Source organism: Helianthus annuus, chromosome 1, assembly GCF_002127325.2.
Source record: "Helianthus annuus cultivar XRQ/B chromosome 1, HanXRQr2.0-SUNRISE, whole genome shotgun sequence".
Lineage (NCBI taxonomy): Eukaryota > Viridiplantae > Streptophyta > Magnoliopsida > Asterales > Asteraceae > Helianthus > Helianthus annuus.
The window spans coordinates 24,943,621-24,956,643 of record NC_035433.2 but is presented as its reverse complement, the minus strand read 5'-3'; the positions used below and the strand labels follow the sequence as shown (position 1 = coordinate 24,956,643).

General features: G+C 34.9%; 1 protein-coding gene and 1 long non-coding RNA gene across 3 annotated transcripts; one reads left to right on the top strand and one right to left on the bottom strand.

Annotated features, from left to right (window-relative positions):
- The first annotated feature begins 304 nt into the window (after positions 1-304).
- LOC110944994 (S-linalool synthase) lies at positions 305-7,084 on the top strand. 2 transcript variants are annotated; one of them, XM_035979942.1, is made up of 11 exons: positions 305-719; positions 1,412-1,604; positions 1,720-1,943; positions 2,037-2,160; positions 2,267-2,382; positions 3,107-3,243; positions 5,185-5,399; positions 5,491-5,706; positions 5,811-5,940; positions 6,071-6,316; positions 6,406-6,991. In XM_035979942.1, the coding sequence occupies exons 1-11, from the start codon at positions 395-397 to the stop codon at positions 6,877-6,879; spliced, it is 2,400 nt and encodes a 799-aa protein (XP_035835835.1). In that variant the 5' UTR covers positions 305-394; the 3' UTR covers positions 6,880-6,991. The 2 variants fall into 2 exon arrangements, with proteins under 2 accessions (XP_035835835.1, XP_022042326.1); XM_022186634.2 differs by having other exon boundaries at positions 306-719; positions 3,107-3,339; positions 6,406-7,084.
- LOC118484061 lies at positions 1,302-1,904 on the bottom strand. Its single transcript, XR_004872622.1, has 2 exons — positions 1,766-1,904; positions 1,302-1,567 (listed from the first exon to the last, which is right to left on the bottom strand). It is a non-coding gene; the product is annotated as an uncharacterized LOC118484061 (long non-coding RNA).
- Positions 7,085-13,023: the final 5,939 nt, after the last annotated feature.

The following is a 13,023-nucleotide window of genomic DNA, read 5'->3' as shown; positions in this document are numbered from 1 at the left end:
TTTCTCCTTTCATAGAAAGTATAGATTTAGATTGAGGACACATGTTATCACCACAATATTTATCACCCTTCTCACAAAATAAAAAAAAAAAATTTTTAACATGTTACTGATTCCCATTTTTTAGTGTTCCAACGTATATGACGCAAGTAAATCATTTTCCATACCTTTGAATTTGCTATGTAGGGTCACATACATAAAATTGTCCTGTGAACACGTGAAGCATGCCCATGTTGAAGCATATTTAAATTGTCTATTGACTATTTACATGTTTTTCAAAGAAACTATCCTATATATAAGCAGGTTATGCCAATTCAAATTCCATATTAATACTCAACCATAACAAAAGACACTTTAGCATATTTCCAACTAAAATTCTTCCATTTTGTCGCTACCAATGGAAACTTCTCTAGACTCAATCCATCTTTTGGTTAATAAAGTGAAGGAAGAGATGTTTTCACGAGTAAAATCTGAGCATCTTCAATCATTTGTTTCACCATCTGCATATGACACTGCGTGGGTAGCAATGATTCCTCACCCAGTGGAACATAACACCCCATTGTTTAAGGGCTGCCTTGAATGGTTAGTCGATAACCAACATGAAGAAGGCTTCTGGGGAGAATCCATTGTTGATCTTCCGACCATTGATGCTCTTCCTACTACTATTGCTTGCATGGCTGTGCTCCAAAAGTGGGGACTCGGTGCAAAAAACATAGAAAAAGGTATATGGTGCATCAATCCTAATTAATTGACTTAGTTATAAATATACAACGTTTGTTGGTATAATATGTTGACTATAAGAGCATGTGTAGTGGTGCCATGCCGCTCCCAAAGGGCGGTGGTGCCAGGGAATTAACAGGTGTGAAGGCTTGGGGTGTAGGAGCAGATTTTTTCCAAGCCAATAAAAACCCAACTCACATTTTTTTATAAAATAGATATATGAAGAAATAATTATGTTTTTAATTAATCACTACACTCTTCGGAATACATTTAGTTAAAGGGCCATTGCTTACATGTCAGTAAAGTACCAAAAAGTTTTTAAACTAGTACACAGGAAGCCAAATTAAGTTAACGAATGAGATATAAATAACAACCTGAAGAGTTTCATTATATTAGTGACATCCAACGTGAAATTTTCATGACTAGTTTTTGTATAATTGAGTCAGAAAGTTTCCATTACCAGCAATTCATTTAAGATTTTCTAAACTTTATTTTAGAACATCGTGAAGAATATTTAGGTATTTAGATTTAAAAAAAAATTGAAATTTACAAGTTATCATTAAACTGCTTATAAACCAAAACACTTTCCAAAACTATTTAGAAATTCATATCATTTCACTAGATCACAGACGAACATAAAAATACATCTAATTTTGTTCCAACAAAATAATGATAAAGTGAGTTGTATATGTAGGGTTGAATTTTATACAAGCAAATATGGTGGAGATGCTTCATGGCCATGGTCCTCGTCTTCCTCGCTGGTTCTCTATTGTTTTCCCCGCAGCTATTGAGCTTGCGGAATCAACAGGTTTAGAACTTCAGTTCAGTGATCAGACGAAGTCACTAATTGCTGACATATCCGATCGAAGGGAAAAAATTATTAGCATGTAAGTATACCATTATTGTTTTAAAGTGGTTTCAGTTTGGAACTAGCTACTTATAATTTATATAAATATAAATTCAAGTGTGTAAAGATTGTGAATAGTTGAATTTTTGTCATAGGGAAAAGATTGTTGATAAATGGCAGAACCTTCCATTACTGGCTTACCTAGAGACACTTCAGTCAACAAAATATCATGTTGATCAAGAAACCATCACAATGCATTTGAGTGAAGATGGCTCACTTTTTCAATCACCAGCAGCTACCGCACAGGCTTACATGTCTACCGGAAACCAAAAGTGCCTTGAGTATCTGAATTCACTTGTTGAAAAATGTCCAAATGGAGGTAATTAACTAGATATTCACTTCCTGTTTTTTCATGTAAATTTTCACATTGCTACGAGTTGCTCGAATAATGCCATTGTCGCTTAATTATTAGTTCCACAAAAGTACCCGATGGATAAGGAACTTGTGGAACTCAGTATGGTTGATCAAGTGCAGAGGCTAGGCTTATCCGAGTATTTTTCGGATGAGATTGATTACATCCTTAGAAAAGTATACAGGTAATATCATATATTATATGAAGTTATATTCACCAATTAATATATGCTAGCTAGTCACTTTCGCTAATCTTTGATGTATACTTTCACAACAAAATGTGATGTTCAGGAGTTATAAGGTCCAAGAATATTCACCGAAAGATTACAGGACCATGGCTGAAAAGTTATACAAGGACTCCTTAGCTTTTCGACTTTTTCGTATGCATGGGTATAATATATGCCCAAGTAAGTATATTTGTATTATTATTGTAAGCTATATCTTCAGCCTTTTGAAAAAGAAGTGAAACAGACCTTTAATTAAGCTATATCTTTTTTGTTTTTCTTTCCTCAAGCAAGAGATTCATACCACTACTCCCGTTAAAAAAAAAGGAATAAGTTAGTTTGTTGTTAAAAAAATAGACATTTAATACCAAGGGTGGGGTTCGGCTACAAAGTTTATTTTTCCTACAAAGTGTACAAAGTCATAAAACACCAAAATTTCAACCATAAAACACACTCAAAACCCCACAAATAACAAAGTGAAGATCATTAAAACACAATAAAACGTCAAACACACCATCTTAGAATTATGAATATAAAACACAACATGATAATCAATATAAAACACACTAATGTTAGTCATTCGATAATCAAAGCCTTGTCATCCAAAATACAACACAAAACCCACAAATATGGTGTTTTCGTAATCTCCACTTTGTTATTTTTGGTTTTGAGTGTGTTTTACAGCTGAAATTGTGGTGTTTTATGACTTTGTACACTTTGTAGTAAAAATGGACTTTGTAGCCAACTCCCACCCTTAATACCAAATCAAATAAAAATTTAATAGCACCCAATATTGCTAGCTACCAATTCAGGTGGAATGGTTTTAACATGCGTATAAATTTGTACTAGTATTTTCCTGTTAATGTCATGGAAAAATTTAAGTGATTTGTAACTTAAATTATTTCAGGTACCTTTTGTTGGTTCTTACAAGATGATGAAATCTTGCGTCACCTAGAGCACAACTATGGACAATTTACAAGCTTATTGTATAGTGTTTATAAGGCGACAGATGTTATCTTCTTTGAAGAAACTGAAGTGCATGAGGCAAGATCATTTTCCAGAAAAATGCTTCAGAAAATCTCGGCCACAAAAAACATACATTATGACAATATTGTCATATTCCCCAATTTATTGCAAATGGTAAAAAGTGGCCCTTTCATTCTCTCTCTATAATAAGATCATAAAATCTAGCGACAAAATTAGGTAACCAACAGATATGCCATTAATATATGAACGTAATAATTACACTATGTCAGTTGCACTTCTAAATGGTGGTATTATTGGCATGACCTAGATTTTTAAATCGACACCTTCAATACCGGTCGTATAGTCTGATACAGGTCGTATAGTCCGATACAAGTCGTATAGTTTATTTAATTTCCAATAAAAACTGATGTGTCAGATTTTGTCTAGTTGCCTAGACCAATATGTGTCAGTATAGGACTATTGGATGAGGTTTTTTTACAAATTTTTTTATATGTATATGGGTCGTATAGGTCTACCAATTAACCCCTTGTATGCTATATGTATAGTATAATAAACTATAGTATAAGTGTAGTATATAATACGAATATAATATAGATACTATCTAATTTTTTTTACATATGTTTAGCATAGTAAAATAAACATTTACCAAAACTATATATACTACATAATAAATTTTTAAAACATTTGTTAAATAAAGAATTCTTTCTTAAACTTTGTAACTATAGATTGTTGAATAAAAGTTGAAAAAATAAAAAAAATAAAAAACAAGCCGTATTGAAACCCGTATAGGTCCAGTCAGCCGCCAGACAAGAATTAACATCTGCAGATTTGACTTTTGACTTTTGTATCTATACGACCCGTATTAAAAAAGGAAAGTGTGTGGATAGACATAAGGGTGTGCCGATAGATTCCCCCTTTTAAAAAAGATGACGTGATGAATTTGTATATGGTATATATACACGTTCATTACGTCATGAATACGTGTACGGATTATAATCAATTGAGTAAATTACGATTTTAGCCTTTGTGGTTATATCAATTTTACCCTTTTAGCTCAAAAAGTAATCTTTTAACATCTGAGCTCCTAACCTTTTGGCTCTGAAAGTAAATGGATGAGGTTAGTGTTACGGGCCAAAAGGCTTAGATAAAAGACGTTGAGGGTACAGATGTTAAAAGATTCCTTTTTAGACTAAAATGATAAAAGTGATATAACCACAAGGGTCAAAATCGTAATTTACTATCATCAATTTAATGACATACATTTATAATTATAAGACACTTTTGAAAACACGAAAACACAATTCATGAAACAAACTAATTTAAAAAACTTATTTTCTAATATTTTGTAAAGTTAACGCATAAAAGCAAATTAATCAAATGAAAAATCATACGAAAATATTCTAAAAAATCTTATGTTTAGTATTAGTAGATTATCGAAAACATTTGTCAAAAATTGGTTTCCACCAACAACGACAAAACTAAGTTACCAGCTTCGGTATTCTTATCAATGGTAAGTATTGTAGGATCGATTTGACGCTAATACATTGATAAGGACAAATTGCTTTTCGTGTGATACACTAGGCTGGATTTTTGTCCCTAGATACACGCACGATCAAACGTATACATATGTATTTGTATATGTATGTATTGAAGTGCATGCTAAAGTTGGTTTTGTTAATTTTACTTCTTCTTATATGAATAATGATTACTGTAAGCTGTACTTATTCTTATATGAAGTGCATGCTAAACAGTGGCCAAGCTTGAGATTTCTGGCCGGGGGCGGATGTCATAGGAACTAAAAATTTCTATAAAACCGAGGGATCGAAAACGTATATACCCAAAAAAATTTATATGAAAACCGGAAAACTACATACTCTCCATTACTGAGCGAAAAGTTCGGGGAGTCAGCCGCCCCCTCCCGCCCTACTTAAGCTGTGTCCATGATGCTAAAGTCTAATACACGCCTCATAATAACATTTACCATTTTTTATTTTGAAGATTTGTGAAGAGCTGAGCACACCATGGATTGCCAGACTTGAGCATCTTGATCAAAGGATGTGGATTGAACAAAACAAAGAAGGACCATTGTGGATTGGGAAGGCCTCTTTTTATAGATTGTCATGTGTTCATAATATGGACCTCATGCAACTTGCACTACAGAATTACAAGTTCAAGCAGCTAATTTACCAAAATGAACTAGAAGAACTAAAAAGGTAGACATGTGAACTACTTTTATAACAAAAGTAAAATAGAACCCAACTATTAAGCATTCCTCTGATGTAGTGTTAATCGAGTTCATTGTAGGTGGTCCAAGAAGTGGGGACTTACTGAAATGGGATTTGGTCGAGAGAAAACATTGTATTGCTACTTTGCTATTTCAGCTAGTACTTCTTTACCTCATGATTCTCTTATACGCATGTTGGTGGCAAAAAGTGCGATCTTGATTACTGTTGCAGACGATTTCTTCGATATGAGAGGCACTCTAGAAGAGTTGCACCTTTTGATGGATGCTATTAATAGGTACCCTTTTTCTTGCTCTTAAGATAACTTAAAGGATTTGCTATTAGAATTGTTATTGGATTTCTCAATACCAATAGTTTTGCAATTCCATTTATGAATAACAGATGGGACGGAAATGGTTTAAGTGGACCAAGCAAGGTGATCTTCGATGTGTTGGATGATCTTGTGAAAGATGTTACAAAGACGTTGGTCCTTCGCGGAAAGATCGACTTAACAGAAGATTTTAGAGGCCTGGTTAGTTCTAACTTTATTTTTATTTTTTTGAAATGTTAAATACACATAACCTTCTGTGGATTATTCTCTATGTTTTATTTATTTATTTATTTTATATACTCCTAACACATGTAACATTATGAATTAAAAGTGGAGAGAGACATTCAACTCATGGTTAACAGAAACTACATGGGGAAAGAGTGGCTACATCCCTTCAGTGGATGAATACTTGCAAACTAGTATGATCTCCATTGCTACACATGTCTTGGTGCTGACTTCCTCATGTTTCCTGAATCCAAGCTTACCTGAAAACAAAGTCAAGCCACAAGTATATGAGAACATAACACAATCACTAATGGCTACTACTCGACTACTAAACGACATTCAAAGTTACCAGGTCATCTACGCGTCAACATTTTGTAACGTTAACGATTACCTTAAATTTTCTTTCCACAATACTTATTAAGTAATATATTTTTCAAGCAGAAGGAAAAAGAAGAGGGAACAATGAACCTTGTGTTGCTTCATTTCAACCAAAACCCAAATGCAAGCATGGATTGTTCAATCTCTGAAGTGAAAAAGTTGCTAGAGGAAAAAAGGAATGAGTTGCTCAAACATGTTTTTACAGATGATGATGATGGTGATTTTCTTAACCAATGGAGGCACCTTCATTTGTCGTGCTTCAAGGTGTTTCAGATGTTATTTAACTCTGGAAACCTATATGATACAGACTTTGAACTACAGTCAGACATTGAGAAAGCCATTTATGTTTCCCCAAAGCCTGAATTTCCCAAATATATACAGCCAAATACAACTTTCTATGCAGCTCCAAAAAAGAACAACATGATGATCAGTGCTAAGTATGTTCAAATCCCTAATCGACATCTTTCTAAAAAGGCCATGTGTAATGTGGGCTCTACAGTGCTAAACTCAACTACCTTTGGCTTATGCTTCATATAAAGATCGGAATGATTATCAAATCGCAAAAAAAATGCTTGACTTCTAGTGAACTAAGTATAGCTACATCCGTGCAATCCTAACGTGTCCTTTTGAATATATTTTATTAGTTTAAGTGTGTATGTATGTAATTCAATAAAGGTTCTCTTTCAAATATGTTGTGTTATATACTTGTCCTAATAATAATATATGGTACGTTCAACACAAACGAATCTGTCAAGGCATTACTATAAAATGGAGCATTTTGCCAAGGATATAAATCCACACTAAATTAGTTAATCACATGATTTTTCAATTTTAGAATTGTCAAAATTATGTTCCTCTCATGATCTTATTTTTAACGAATATGTTGGTAATTTTAGTGTTATCAATGGATTTTGGTGGTATTGGATTAACTTGTCGACCAAGTAAATCTTATTAAATAATAAACGAGGTAGGAGATGCGGGAGTGCATGCTCGCTTTATGAAATTACATATATTTATGAAGAAACACTGATCTTTATAGGGAGAGAGGAGAGTTAAGGCGGTGCAAGATGTACAGCGGTCGGATGGCCTTTCGGTTGGATGGCCATCCGGTCAGATGGTCATCCGAGCGGATGTCCATTCCATTGGGTGTCCATTCGATCGGCCGAGTTGTGCGAGTTAGTTTTCCAACGTTAAGCGTTGCGTTGCATTTAAGCGAGTTGCGAGTGAGCATTGAGCGTGTAAGCGTTGCATTGAGGTAACCACATAACATAGAACATAGAACAAATAATCACACAACTAGTCACACAAATAGTACCCATAATAACTAAGATGGATAAAAGTAAATCTGTGTTTCGAGTTTGCGTTGAGTTTGCGTTGTGAGTGCGTTGCGATAGCGTTTAGTCTAAACAATGATGCAATAATGCGATAAAATGCGTTAAGTAGTAAGCGTTTATGAACTGCGTTAAACGCGATAACTGCATTTTGATTAAGCGTTGAAATCATGCGTTTAAAATGCGTGATGAAAACATAGTTTCAATTAGTTAATCCCATAGTGATAATCGATATCTCGAGGGTACAAGCAATTAAGCAAGAAATGACAGATACTAGTAATGACCCGGAAAGCCGGGTTGTTAGATCTATCATCAACGTACATGTCAACGTTTATATTTCGATAAGTGAATCACACAAGACTCATTTCACACTTTATCATTTGAGCATCATAACAAATGAGGTTCTTGTCATACAAAGTTCTAATCTTTTTGTCATTATCCATGTATGTTTTATTACATGTTATTTACAAGAACTTTATCAACATTTTCATCAAATCATGAATCAAAACAGTGAACACTTTCATCAAAACCCTTCCCCAATCATGAATCTATGTAAACCATAACATGGAAATCAAACAACTTTTCATATGAACATCATGTATTTCATCCTAAACTCCTAACACCATTTATGAAATCATAGAAACATCATCAACCGTAAATCAGTGAATCAGACTAGTCAAAATCATTCAATCTCTTAGAAGCAAACAAAAGGAACACCATCTTGATAACTTGTCTTATACACAGTCATTTACAAGAAGAATCATGGACAACAAAACACTAAAATTCACTTACCTTTAATCAAGAGAATAGGTAGAAGAAGAAGAGTTTGTGCTAGAATATGAGAAGATCTTCAAGGAAAATGGAAATCTTCAAGGAATAACTGCTGCCGTCTTGAGGATTTCTTCAAAAGGAGAATGATTCCCAAAGTAGAAAGATTTCTAAAATGAGAAGAGAGAGAAAGAATATGCGGCAGCTGGGGGAATGTCTGTGGCAAAGGTTCTAGGGTTTGGAGTATCATATGTATTTAAACACTACATAAATTCCACACATTCAAATGTGTAATCCAGTTGTCATTCTTTCAGCAAATGCCGCACACTTATTTGCAATTCAAGCGTGCAGCCTGGGCAGGTTAAATGTGTGCGGACAAAAGGAAAGGCCCAATTATGATAAGTCCAACCTAACAAACTGTGCACTCCAATCAAATTGGGCTCAACAGGCCTTGGGCCTAATGAAATAGAGTGTACGAGTGGCAAGTGAGGTGTGCAGCTGCACACCTTTGTGCGGTTTGATTATAATAATAACAATAATATCAATCATTAAACATTAATACATATATTTCAAATATTCAAACCCTTTTATATGAATACCACTTTATTAATAAACAGAACTACATAGTAAAGAGAAACGGTACGAAACGAAACGTGCGGGTTGTCACAAGATGAGTTTCCTTCCTTCTTCTTGAATTGTCTAGAGATAGGGAGAGTAGAGAGAGAGAGAGCGTACAAATAAGAGTGGGGGACGACATAGGGTTAGGGTATGATTAAAACATGTTCTATTTTGTTGAATGACACTTCAAGTCCCTCAAGTTATCTTGGAAACTTGCATAGAAAGCTATCATTCTAAGTTTATTAATTCACACATAAGACCCCCAAGTCTCTAGACCTTCAAATTTCTTGGAAAGTTAATACATTAATATTTTGTTTATGTTAAGAATAGTCCTTCAAGTTTCAAAACCTTGAAACTTGTGAAGGAAGTTAACTGAGTTACCTTGTATCGAAGGTTATTGCAAATAATCTTGCGTTATGATGAGACATACTGTCACGGCCCTCGACCCGGTTTGACCCGTTCCGGGAGCCGCGGGACAGAAAATCCCGTGGTATTTATTTTTATAGCGGAAGTCTTAACAGGATCGTTTTTACTTTTGAAAAATGCCCGAGTATTATTTATTTATATTTAGGATAAACCCGGTAAATATCATAATTTCATTATTTTACAAACATGTTTATTTATTCATTTGAGCCACCACTTCAAGCTTGTTAGTGCTCCGTAGCACGTGTACTTAACTCAGTAGGTCACCTGAAACATGTTGTAAAAAGGTTTTGTCAGCGGGGAAATACTGAGTGAATCATTCATTTTGATAAAAATGACACATAGTTATAAATTACAGCATAAGAGCGATTACTATGGCAGTATCTTAATTAATATCTGGTCTTGCCACCCGTGTGACGATGGTCATACCACTATTGGGTCCAGTCACCCAATTAGTGACATTTTGTCACTGTTAGGTCTTATTAGCCTAACCCATGTTAGGGCTTATTGCCTAACGGTGAGAAATTAGTAATGTGCACAATACCCCACTAACCAGCGGTTAAGATAACCACGATTAATCCCTGTAATTATAACATTTTGAAAATAATTTGGAGTATTGTAAAACAGTTGGCTCACAAACTGTGAGAAAAGAGTTTATAAAAGAGGAATGACTCACATTGCAGATTTAACGAGCAAGATATAAGCCTACTGATTTGCCTTGATTAAACCTAATTTAAATAATAATACACACACACAACCGGGTTAGTAACTAATTCAGCAGTTACGTCAATTCACGAGATCAAACCTTCACATCGATTAACAAGTGCGATACTTAATAATTCAATCGGATTCACAACGAATAACAGAGCATAGTCCGAATTTGAACAGCACTCAAATATTGAAGTCGAAATCACGATGAATAATCAAAGTACAAGCTCAATTTGAGCAGCACTCGGACAATCGTTGGATAGTTATAATCGATCGGACGTTGAATCGTAATAGCGATCGAGTTATTACCCTGATTGCGGCAGCACTTCGTGATCGGTGTGTGTTGTGAACGATATTCGCTATAACTCGATGGTTACAGAGAATTTTGGACGTCGTTTCAGTGTCAGAATTCAAGTCCCAAGGCCCTCTATTTATACCCAAAATTTGTATCTCCCGCGTGTCGCGGAAGAATTCGTGGCTCCTCCCGCGTATCGCCTGGGATGTCATTTTTAGGGTAGGGTAGGTACGTGTCCAACTAGCTCAGGTGAGTCGACAGTTTCAATAAATTCAATTTAGACAGCGAGTTTTGATGATAACTATCAATTAGCGTTTACCCCCTTGAGTTTTAGGGGCCCTAATCCTTATTCCGATTGTTCTAAAAATTTTAGGGTTTATGCGGAAATACTTGGGTTCCTTAATTAGGGTTTCCTTAATAGATAATTAACACACTAAGTATTAATTTTAGTGAGAGTTGTTACATCCTCCCCACCTTAAGAAAAATCTCGTCCTCGAGATTTATTGGAATAGTTGAGGATACTTTCTCTTCTCTTCTGATTCCCGTTTGCAAGTGTATTAGGGTCCTATCTTTGAATCCCACTTTACTTGAACTAACACTAATCGTTTGGGTTTTGAGAAACTTGATCTTTCTATCTTCAATTTGTAGTGGTTTCTCTACAGATTCAGCTTTTTATTTACCTCTACATCTTGAAGAGGTACTACCAGGAATTCGTCTGATAAACATTTCTTGAGATTGGATACATGAAATACATCATGTACTCCAGCTAATTCTTCTGGTAGTTGTAAATGATAAGCTACTGGTCCTATCCGTTGGATCACTGGGAATGGCTCTACGTATCTTAGACTTAGCTTCTTTTCTTACCGAATTTATAAATTCCTTTCCAAGAAAATACTTTCAATAGCATTTTGTCTCCAACTCGAACTTCGACGACTCTTGTTTATTATTTGTATAATTCTTTTAACCGTCTTCAGCCTTTTCTTCGTGATACTGAATATCACAGTCGTAGTCACTGAGGATTTCCTTTTCCTCATGTTTAATTTTTGTTGCTCCAATATATATCTTAAATTCTTATGACCCATATGGATAGTAAACTTACTTAGATTATGTTTCCTAATCTTAAGGGTAACTTGTGGCTTCTAATTTTTTTAAGTTTACAAGTGGTATGGCTTTCTTCGTGCTTTTGCAATTGCCTTAATGCATACACAATTACCTTTTTGTGTTGCATTACCATACATCCAATTTCTAGCTTTGAAGCATCACCGTATACTTTTAAAATCTTATGTTCCTTCTGGTAAGGCTAGGATTGGAATATTTGTTAATTTATGCTAGAGGCTTCTTTTTCTTTAAGTTCTTATTTAGAATTAACTGTTTTAGCTTAGTTAAGGATATATCTATCTAAGAGAATCCTTAATAAACTGCCTATAGTATCTGGCTAAATTTACAAGATTCCTAATTTCCATTTAGGGATTGCGAAATCTTCCATTTTAGTGATTTGCTGCTATCTTAGCAGGATCTAAGTGAATACCTTCATGATTCATCATGTGACCTTACGTAGTTTATTTCCTGTAATCATAAATACTTCTCCGGCGGGTGCCTGGATTTTCTATAAAGTTCTTATTACAGAGAATTCGAGCAGGGTTGGTTACTACTCAATCTATTTCTAACACAACATCAAACTCGGCTAATTTCATAGGAATTAGATTGGCGAAAAATTCTATGACCTGAGAGTTCTATATTTTCCTTTTTGCCTATTTCGACTGTAAAGATTTGCCTAAGTTTGATTAATGACAGGTTAAGAGTTTGACAGAATGAAGTATTTATAAAACTTTGGTTTGCACCAGAGTCAAATAATACTTGCATAAATGTTTGTGAAATAAAACGTACCAATTATGATGTCAGGAATTAGTTCAGCTTCCTGAGTAGTTAATTGAAAAGCTCTTGCGTTTTTCTTGGTAGTCCCTTCTGCAGGTTTCGTCTTTTCGTTTACTGGATTGCCTAATTTCGGGCAGCTTGTTCTGAAATGTCCGGGTTCTCCACAATTGTAGCAAGTTATTGCCTTCTTTTTCCTGCAGTCTTCTTCTTGATGTCCTGGAATTTTGCAGTAATTGCAGCATCCTCTGCATTTTCCAAAATGTTTTCCCTTGCAGGTATTGCAAAATGGGATAGTGGAAAATCGCCCGTTTTCTCTTTTCTTGAAATTGTTACTATTACCTATATGAAATTCTTGGGAAATTTTCTGGGCTAAATCCTTCCTCCTATTTTCTTCCCGAGTGCGTACCAATCCGTCAGTTAGAGTGTTAGCTAATTCTACCGCATCGTCAATCGTGTGGGGTCTCGCAGCTTTGACAATGTCACGAATCTCACTAATCAAACCCCAGATATAGCGAGAGATGAGTACCGGTTCCGGCGAAGCCAAAGTAGGTACAATTCTGGCATACTCAAAGAATTTTGAAGTATACCCTCGACAATCTACATCTACCATTCGGTGACTTAAAAACTTATTCGCCATCTGCTCTTTTTCATATTCGGGACAGA